Raw genomic sequence first — 10,983 nt, 5'->3', positions numbered from 1 at the left:
TTAGGAATTTGTCCATTTCATCTAGGTTATCTAATTTATTGGTACACAGTTGTTCATAGTATCCTCTTATAGTCCTTTTTATTTCTGTGAAATCAATAGTAATGGTCCTCTTTTCATTTCTGATTTTAGTTATTTGTGTCCTCTCTCTTTTATTCTTCATCAGTCTGGCTAAAGGTTTGTCGATTTTTTTGAACTTTTCAAAGAAGCAAATTTTGGTTTTGTTGAGTCTCACTATTGCTTTTTAAATCTCCCTTTCATTTATTTCTGCCCTAATCTTTACTTCCCTCCTTTTGCTCACTTTGAGTTTAGCTTGCTGTCTTTCTAGTTCCTCCAGTTTTTTTTTTTTTTGAGTTTAAATGCATTTTTATTTTTAGACAACCTACATGACATGTTTTTCTTAAAAACAATGCCTCTGCTCCAAATAAATCAAGGTCAAAATAAATGAGTTCAAGATGGCATCAGTCCATCTGTCTAAGTCCTGGTATTGTGTGGATGAAAAGCAGCAGCCACTTATGATGACAGGTGACAGATCCAAGGAATTGCCAAATTTGTTAACATTTCTCCATTTCTAAACCATCCTTAAAGAAAATCATATATGGGGTCACACCATCCTCACGGTAGTCCAGGAGAGCAACCATGCCATCTGGATTCATGTTTTCACCAATATAGAACTGGTAGTTTTTGAAATTAGCAAGGATGTGCTTGATTTGTTCTGCAGCCCCTGTCATAAAAGGTTTTACTCTTTCTGGTCTCTGTTCTTCAAGCTTGCCTTTGATTGATTTCATGTAATCTTTGATGTACTTCTTGTAGGCTTCTTTTGTGAAACTGGTTTCCTGCAAGTGATGGTTCATGACAATATCAACACCAGTGATGACTGTGCTTTCGGTACCTTCACCCTCCGGACCTTCGGCAGAGGCATTTCCACCAATGAGAGCATCATCAATGCCACCCTCTGTCCTACTGACCATCTTTCCCTCCACCTCCAGGCACAGCCCGTCCGCGATCTCCCGAATCTTGTAAATGTCGGAGAACATCTCATCATGGCTGATGAGGGCCGGGTAGATGATCATGATGGCGGCTGAAGGGAGACGACGGCGGCGGCAGCGGTGGCGTGGCAGGAGCCCAGAACTCGCGGAGAGCTCAGTGGCGCTGGGGGGAGGGGGGAGCGGGCGGAAAAACCTAGTTCCTCGTTTTGAGGTTAGTCTCTGATTGGAAATCTTTCTTCTTTTTCTAAAAATGTAAGCATTTAGAGCAATCACTTTTCCTCTCAGCACTGCCTTTGCTGCAGCCCATAAGTTTTGGAATGATGCATTGTCATTTTCAGTCACTCTAAGATATTTCCTAACTTCCCTCGTGAATACCTCTTTGATCCACTTGTTGCTTAAGAGTATGTTGTTTAATTTCCACATATTTGTGAATTTCCCATTTCTCCCTCAGTTGTTCATTTCTAGCTTCATTCCATTGTGATCAAAGAAGGTATCTTGAATGATTTCACTATTTTTTAATGTATTGATCCTTGTTTGTGACCTAACGTGGTTTATTCTGAAGAATGATCCATGTGCACGAAAGAAGAATGTGTATTCTATTGCTGTGGGATGAAGTGTTCTATATATGTCTGTTATGTCCAGTTGGTTTAAAGTATTATTCAAGTCTTCTTGATCTTCTGTCTAGATGTTCTATCCATTATTGAAAGTTGTGTATTAAAATCTTCAACTATTAATGTGGAACCATTTGTTTCTCCTTTTACATCTGTCAATATTTGCTTCATATATTTTGGGGGTTCTGCTGGTAGGTACATATGTATTTATAATTTTTACATCTTCCTGTTGAATTGACCCCTTTACTAGTATATAATTATTGTCTTTGTCCCTCATAACAGTTTCCTATTTAAAGTCTATTTTATCATATATTAATATAGCTACCCCAGCTCTCTTTTGGTTACTACTTTCAGGGTATATATTTTTCCATCCTTTCACTTTCAACCTATTTGTATCTTTGAGTTTAAGGTGAGCCTCTATAAATAGCATATAATTGGGTCATGCTTTTTTATCCATTCTGCCAATTTCTACCTTTTGATTGGAGAGCTTAATCTATTTATAATTAAAGTAACTATTAATAATGCAGGGCTTTCTTCTGCCATTTTGCTATTTAGTATTCATAATTATTGTACTTTTTTTCCTTGATTCTTCTGTTAATGGCTACTTTCATATTTATTAGACTTTTTATATTTACCATATTAAGTTTCTTCTCATTTCTTTCTGGATATATTTTCTTTGTGGTTACCATAGAGAAAAAAACTTAATATACCAAATATATAGCAATCATATTTGATTTGATACTAACTTCAATACTTGTTTCAATACCTTTCTGTCCCCTCACTTTTGTACTTGTTGTACTTGTAATTTGTACTTGTTGCAAATTACATCCTTGTGCATTGGGTATGTCCAAAACTATAGAACTATCATTATTTTTAATGCATTTGCATTTTAGCATCTGTAAGAAGTAGGAAGGGACATTAGTTACATAAGTTAAATTGAGGAAAACAATGAATAAACAATATGAGACTCTCCATAAAGAAACATTAATTTTTAAAAGGAACCAAACAGAACTACTGGAGTTGAATACCACAATAACTAAAATGAAAAATTCCCAGGAGGGTTTAAATAGTAATTGGAGCAGACAGAAAATGATCTCGAAGACAGGACAAATGAAATAGTCTGTCTGGGGAACAGAAAGAAAAAAGAATTATAAAAGGCAAAAGTAGCTTAAGAGACCTGTGGGAAACCATCAAGAGTATCAAAATATGACTTATGAAACTTCCAGGAAGAAAAGAAAGAGAAAGTCTGTGCTGGTTTGAAGCTACTATGAACCTCAGAAAAGTCATGTCCTTTAATCCTCATCCAGTATTGCTGGATGGGATCTTTCTGATTGTTTCCATGGAGATGTGTCTCTACCCATTCAAGGTGGGGGTTGCTTACTAGAGTCCTTTAAGTGGGAACCGTTTTTTATAAAAGCTTTAGAGCTGAGAGAGCTACCAGAACCAACAGGGCCCACACAGCCAGAGAGATTTGGAGATGCATAAAGAAAACACCCCCAGAGAAGCCATTGAAGAAGCCTGGAGAGAAAGCTAGCAGATGTTGCCATGTGCCTTTCCCGCTGAGAGTAAAAACCCGAATATCATTGGTCTTCTTGAATCAAGATATCTTTCTTTGGATACCTTAATTTGGACATTTTTATAGCCTTTCCTTAATTTGAACATTTTCTTGGCCTTAGAATTGTAAACTTGCAACTTAATAAATTCCTGTTTTTAAAAGCCATTTTATTTCTGGTATATTGTGTTCTGGCAGCTTACAAACTAAAACAAAGGCAGGAGAAATATTCAAAGAAATAATGACAGAAAACTTCCAAAACTTAGCAAAAGATGTGAATATGCAATTCCAAAAGCCCAGAGAACACCAAACAGGAAAAATATGAAAAAAAATACATCCTGACACATTTTGCTCAAACTGTCAAATGCAAAAGATAAGGACAGAATTTTGAAAACTGCTAGAGAAAAGCCACATGCTATGTCCAAGTTGGTACCAATTCTGATTTCTCATCAGAAGCCATGGTGGCAAGAAGGCAGTAGATTGAAATACTTGCACTGCTGAGAGAAAACAATTGCCAAACAAGAATTTTGTATCCAGTGTAAATTTCTTTCAAAAATGAGGGAGAGTTTAAGACATTCCCAAATAAACAAAAGCTGAGGGAGCTCATTACCCGTAGACCTGCCTTACAGGCAATGCTAAAGAGAGCCCTTCAGACTGAAAATAAAGGACACTGGACAGTGGTTCAAAGCAACAAAGACTTGCAGTAAAGGTAACCATATGAATAAATAAAAATGCCAGTACTATTGTATTGTATTTTTTGATATGTAACTCTAGCCAGCTCCAAACTGTCTTGTGTAGTGGGTGAGGGAAGCACTAGGAAGAGCTCCCAGATTTTCTCCCCAAAGCTGCATTTTCTTGACTTGACACCTATTCAGCAAATGCAGCCCTTCAATTGTCCTCTGCAACTCTGAGGAAGCCTGCTTTCTTTACGTCTCCTCCACTGTCTTTGTTCGGGATGGGTTGAAGCAATGGCCACCTTTAGAGCTGGGCCCACAGTGATCTGAAGGTGCTAATTAAAAGCAGTAATTGATGATAGGACCATGCACTCCTGTATCTTGAGGCATTAGGTCTTTATGTCTCCCACCCTGTTATGAACATGATGCACCAGGGGGCAGGTATGAGTTCCTTACTGCAGCCAGCTGCAAGACTGAGGGATGGGCGGTGATAGCTGCCCGTGGAGTGCCATTATCAGCATCTTCTTTCTGATCTTCCCTGGTTGCTGGAGTGTTTTACTGGAGTTTTAAAAAGTTGTTCTAACTCTTACCTTATACCTATATATCCTGATCTTACACCCTACAAAAAATTAACTCAAAGTGTATCAGACACCTAAATATAAGAACTAGTACCATAAAGCTTCTTTATGCAGGGAATGTAGGGAAACATCCCAAGACCTAGTAATAGGAGGTAGCTTTCTAAACTTTACACCCAAAGCACAAGCAACAAAAGAAAAAAAAATAGATAAATGGGAGCTCCTCAAAATCAAATGCACCTCAAAAGATTTTGTTAAAAAGGTGAAGAGGCAGCCAGCTCAATAAGAGAAAATATTTGGAAATCGCACATCAGACAAAAATTTGATATCCTGAAATCATAAAGAAATCATACAACTCAACAACAAAAGAACAAACAAACCCATTATAAAATGGGCTAAAGATATGAATACATATTTTTCTGAAGAGCAAATACAGATGGCTCAAAAGCACATGACATGACACTCATTTTCACTGGCTATAAGGGAAATGCAGATCAAGACTACAATGAGATACCACCTCACACCTGTAAGAATGGCTGCTATTAAACAAACAGGAAACTATACATGTTGGGGAGGATGTGGAGAAATTGGGACATTTATGCAGTGCTGGTGGAAATGTATAATGGTACAGCTGCTATGGAAGACAGTGTGGCAGTTTCTTAGGAAACTAAATATCGAGTTGCCCTATGACCCACTACTTAGTATATACCCAGAACAGCTGAAAGCAGTGACACAAACAGACATTTGCACACTGATGTTCATAGCAGCATTATTCACAATCGCCAAGAGATGGAAACAGTCCAAGTGCCCATCAATAGATGAGTGGATTAACAAAATGTGGTACATATATACGATGGAATGTTATACAGCAGTAAGACAAAATAATGTCCTGAAGCACATGACAAGATGGATGAGCCTTGAGAATATAATGCTAAATGAAATAAGCCAGACACAAAAGCATAGATACTGTGTGACTCCACTTATATAACCATGCCACCAATGTTCTGAAGCAGCTGGAAGGAAAATTCTGCGAGGATCGTAAGGTAGTCCATGACAAACTCTGGGATCTGTCCTGTAACTGCTTATTAAAGAGCGCTTTGAAAACAACTGCTGACTTCCGGAGAAGATGGCGGCTTAGTAAGACGCGCGGGTCTTAGTTCCTCCTCCAGAAAAGCAACTAAAGAAACAGAAACAATACGAAACAGCTCCCAGAGTCACGACAGAGACCAAAAAGACAGCGTACCCCATTCTGGAACAGCTGAACGGGCAGGGAGAATCTGCTGCGGTGAGATACCCGAGGGGCGCGCGTTTTCCTGGCCGGGGCGGCTGGCGACTGGGGTCCCCTCCACGCACGTGACTCCCCGGTCTGACTGGGAACGTTGGATAGCGGGGCCCTCCCGTCACGCTTGGCGTTTCGGGCCAGCTGGGCAATTAGGACCGGCACTCCCCCAAGCCGCGGCGGCCAGCGACCCCCGCCTCCACGCGCGGTTTCCCGGGCCGACTGCCGTGCAGACAGACGAGTGCCACGAGCGCCACCTACTGGGCAGGAAAAGAAAAACAGCCCAGAGATTTCACAGAAAAAGCTTTCAACCAGCTGGGTCCCACACCCAGGGAAATCTGATCAAATGCCCAGACACCAGCAGAAAATAATGGATGACGCTCGGAAAATTGAAGATATGGCCCAGTCAAAGGAACAAACCAATAGTTCAAATGAGATACAGGAGCTGAGACAACTAATGCTGAATATACGAACAGAAATGGAAAAACTCTTCAAAAACCAAATCAATAAATTGAGGGAGGACATGAAGAAGACATGGGCTGAACAAAAAGAAGAAATAGAAAATCTGAAAAAACAAATCACAGAACTTATGGGAGTGAAGGACAAAGAAGAAAAAATGGAAAAAACAATGAATACCTACAATGGTAGATCTAAAGAGACAGAAGCTACAATTAGTGAACTGGAGGATGGAACATCTGAATTCCAAAAAGAAACAGAAACTATAGGGAAAAGAATGGAAAAACTTGAGCAGGGGATCAGGGAACTGAATGACAATATGAAGCGCACAAATATACGTGTTGTGGGTGTCCCAGAAGGAGACGAGAAGGGAAGAGGAGGAGAAAAACTAATGGAAGAAATTATCACTGAAAATTTCCCAACTCTTATGAAAGACCTAAATTTACAGATCCAAGAAGTGCAGCGCACCCCAAAGAGAATAGACCCAAATAGGCGTTCTCCAAGACATTTACTAGTTAGAATGTCAGAGGTCAAAGAGAAAGAGAGGATCTTGAAAGCAGCAAGAGAAAAACAATCTGTCACATACAAGGGAAACCCAATAAGACTATGTGTAGATTTCTCAGCAGAAACCATGGAAGCTAGAAGACAGTGGGATGATATATTTAAATTACTAAAAGAGAAAAACTGCCAACCAAGACTCCTATATCCAGCAAAATTGTCCTTCAAAAATGAAGGAGAAATTAAAACATTTATAGACAAAAAGTCACTGAGAGAATTTGTGACCAAGAGACCAGCTCTGCAAGAAATACTAAAGGGAGCACTAGAGTCAGATACGAAAAGACAGAAGAGAGAGGTATGGAGTAAAGTGTAGAAAGAAGGAAAATCAGATATGATATATATAATACAAAAGCCAAAATGGTAGAGGAAAATATTATCCAAACAGTAATAATACTAAAAGTTAATGGACTGAATTTCCCAATCAAAAGACATAGAATGGCAGAATGGATTACGACCCAGCAATACCACTGCTAGGTATCTACTCAAGGGACTTAAGGGCAAAGACACAGACGGACATTTGCACACCAGTGCTTATAGCAGCATTATCTACAATTGCAAAGAGATGGAAACAGCCAAAATGTTCATCAACAGACGAGTGGCTAAACAAACTGTGGCGTATACCTACGATGGAATATTATGCAGCTTTAAGACAGACTAAACTTATGAAGCATGTAATAACATGGATGGACCTAGAGAACATTATGCTGAGTGAGTCTAGCCCAAAACTAAAGGACAAATACTGTATGGTCCCACTGATGTGAACCGACATTCGAGAATCAGCTTGGAATATATCATTGGTAACAGAGACCAGCAGGAGTTAGAAACAGGGTAAGATAATGGGTAATTGGAGCTGAAGGGATACAGACTGTGCAACAGGACTAGATACAAAAACTCAAAAATGGACAGCACAATAATACCTAAGTGTAATGTAACTAGGTTGGAACACTGAATGAAGCTGCACCTGAAATATGGTTTTTTGTTTGTTTGTTTGTGTGTTTGTATCTTTTGTTTTTGTTTTTTTCTTTTTCCTTTTTATATATATATATATATTATTAGTATTATTATTTTAATTCTCTTCTCTATATTAACATTCTATATCTTTTTCTGCTGTTTTGCTAGTTCTTTTCCTAAATCGATGCAAATGTACTAAGAAATGATGATCATGCATCTATGTGATGATACTAAGAATTACTGAGTGCATTTGTAGAATGGAATGATTTTTAAATGTTGTGTTAATTTCTTTTCTTTTTTTTGATTAATAAAAAAATTAAAAAAACAACAACAACTGCTTTTTGTCTTTCTTTGCTTTGTATATATGTTATGTTATACAATAAAAAATGTTTTTAAAGTTATTCTAGTGGAGGGACTGATTCCTGGAGCTTCCTACTTTGCCATCTTCCTACCATCCTCTCTTATTTGCTAGTATTTTGTTGAAGATTTTTTTGTTTTGTTTTGTTTTTGCATCTAAGTTCATGAGGGACAGTACTATGTAGTTTTCTTCTTCTCTGTACTGTCTTTGCCTGGTTTTGGTATCAGGGTAACACTATCATGATAAAATAAGTTGGGAGCGCTCGCTCCTCTTCAATTTTCTGGAAGAGATGGTATAAAGTCAGTGTAAATTCCTCCCCTTAAATGTTTGGAAGAATTCTCCTGTGAAATCATGTGAGACTGGAGATTTCTTCTTCAGAAACTTTTTAATTTTACAAACTCAATTCATTTAATGGTTATAGGGCTATTTGGACTCTCTACTTCATCTTGGTTGAGTTTTAGTAGTTTGTAGGATTTGAGGAATTGATCCATTTCTTTTAAGTTGTTGAATTTATAAACATAGAATTGTTCAAAGTATCTGATTATTATCTTTAAAAAATTTTATTGTGACAGCATATGTACAACATAAAATTTCCCATTTAAACCACTTTTTGGTATATGATTTAGTGGCATTAATTACGTTCACAATGTTGTGCTACTGCCACCATCATCCCCGAAACTTTTCTCCAAGCAGAAATTTATTCCATTAAATAGCAACTCTCCATTCCCCTCACCACACAGGATTTGCTGTTCCCTGCTTCATTTTTTATGTTGGTGATATGTGTCTTCTCTCTTTTAATCTTTGTCAGTCTTGCTAGAGACTTATTAATTTTATTGATATTTGTGAAGCACCAACTTTTTTCTCATTGTTTTTGTGTTTTCAATTTCATGTATTTCTGCTCCAATGTTCATTATTTCTTTGTTTCTGGTTGCTTTGGATTTATTTTGCTCTTCTTTTTCTGTATTTTTTTTTTATTGGATACTTAAATAGTTGATTGGAGACTTATCTGAGACTTTTCCTTTTTTCTAATGTAAGCATTTAGTGTTATAAATTTCCCTCTCAACAGTACTTTAGCTGCATACTTTGCTATGCTGTATTTTAATTTTCATTCAGTTTTATGTATTTTTATATCCTTTGAGCTTATTCTTAGATCCATTAACTATTTAGAAGTGTGCTATGTATTGCCCAAGTGTTTGGAGATTTTCCTATTGCTCAGTGAATTTTAATAACTATCTGTGATATTATTTTACCTCCATGAGAGCATTATTATTTACCTCTCATTTGGGTAAAAAATGGAATAAATTTCTGCTTGGAGAAAAGTTTTGGGGATAATGGTGGCAGTAGGACATGCATTGTGAATGTAACTAATGCCACTAAATCATATACCAAAAAGTGGTTTAAATGGGAAATTTTATGTTGTACATATGCTGTCACAATAAAAATTTTTAAAGATAATAATCAGATACTTTGAATAATTCTATGTTCATAAATTCAACAACTTAAAAGAAGTTTCTTTTTCCATGTATTTTCCTGCTCTATGACTAATGCCAACGATGATACATGCTCAATAAATAAGGATGAATGAATGATCAAAACATTTAACTTAAAAATCACAAGGAGAAAAACGAAGATTAAAAAAAAGGACAGGGCTACATCAGAATGCTGACATTGATGGAGACATCAGCATGCTGACAGTGATTTCCACTGATTGGGGAAATATGATTGCCTTTTATTTTCTTCTTTCTTATCTTTTGCATTTCCCAAATTCTCTGCAATGGGCAGGCATTGCTATTATCATCAGGAAGAAGAGTTATAAAGTGGGAGCTGCTACTTCAGATCATTGTCACTGCCTCCCTGGCAGGTTTTCTCAGAATATGAATTGCTGCAGAAGCTAAAGTTAAGAGGCAGGGCCCCCAAGGATTCATCTCCCAGGACCCCCACCCCCACCCCCAATTGGCCCAGACCCCTCAGGGAGACAGGTAAGGACCCTGCTATCCACTCAACATGCTTTGGAGATTGCTGCTACCATAACATTATCACCAAGATCATGTACAATTTGAGGCACAAGGGTCATTCTATTCTTCTCTTCTCACTGCCCTGAGGTCCCTAGAGATTTGTGAATTAGACTGCCAAGGCAGTCTGTTTTGGCATTGTAAATAAAGCATCCATCTGTTGGTGTCCAGCTGTCAAAATAACTCTGACAATTTACTTTGAGGATGCCATATTGGCATTTGCCCCCAGGGTTCATGGTGTGCAAAAGATTGTTTAAAAATACAGGAGAATGGGGAGAAAATACTGTGGGGTTCTGTTTTTTTTGTTTGTTTGTTTGTTTTTAATGTAACTTATCTTTTACACCTGTGGTCACAGTCTCTTCTTGTTTTTTTCAAGGCAATTTCTTTGAGAAGCCAAGTGGAGGAGATAATTTGATAGTAACCCCAGTTGGCCAGGCAGGATCATTGCCCAAACAGTTCTTAGGTATGGACAATTTCTGAAAATAGGTGTACAGGCTCTCCTACTTTAAAAAATAATGTGAAGAACCTGGTTGAAAATATTTTGTATTTTCATTTGACAAAGAGATCACTTAGATCTGGACATTTTTTTTACCCTTTGAGATAAAGTGAGCACTTACTTGTGATTTCCTGTAAGGTCCAGGATTTCCTGGGGACACATGATTTGGCGAGTCCATAACCTGATGCCAGGGAGGACACACAATTTTATTCCTGGAGGCGGTGCCACCAAAGGCAGCTAAGGGAGTGTGGCAGCAGCTACATCTTCCTTGGAGCTGAGCCGAGAAGGCATCAGAAACAAGAAGCACATGAAAAGCCAAGGTCATGAGACAGTGACATTACCTGATGGGGAAAGATGAAGAGCCTGCATCCAAGAACAATTCATAGCAAACCACACTGGCTGTGCCAAAACCAGCCGTACAATGCAAACCACTCTGTATATTTTTAAAAATCATTTGATTTAGGTAATTCCTGGG

General features: G+C 38.0%; 1 protein-coding gene across 1 annotated transcript; it reads right to left on the bottom strand.

The window, feature by feature from the left end:
• Positions 1 to 334: 334 nt before the first annotated feature.
• On the bottom strand, positions 335 to 1,134 carry LOC143654342 (translationally-controlled tumor protein-like). The gene has a single exon (XM_077126153.1). The coding sequence runs from the start codon at positions 1,068 to 1,070 to the stop codon at positions 552 to 554; it is 519 nt and encodes a 172-aa protein (XP_076982268.1). The 5' UTR covers positions 1,071 to 1,134; the 3' UTR covers positions 335 to 551.
• Between the last annotated feature and the right edge of the window lie 9,849 nt (positions 1,135 to 10,983).

Source organism: Tamandua tetradactyla, chromosome 13 (genome assembly GCF_023851605.1).
Source record: "Tamandua tetradactyla isolate mTamTet1 chromosome 13, mTamTet1.pri, whole genome shotgun sequence".
Lineage (NCBI taxonomy): Eukaryota > Metazoa > Chordata > Mammalia > Pilosa > Myrmecophagidae > Tamandua > Tamandua tetradactyla.
The sequence above is the reverse complement of the archived record's forward strand: the minus strand, read 5'-3'. Positions and strand labels throughout refer to the sequence as shown.

Excerpts from the sequence above, each read along its gene's own strand:
- LOC143654342 (XM_077126153.1), bottom strand. The coding sequence starts at position 1,070 with ATGATCATCTACCCGGCCCTCATCAGCCATGATGAGATGTTCTCCGAC.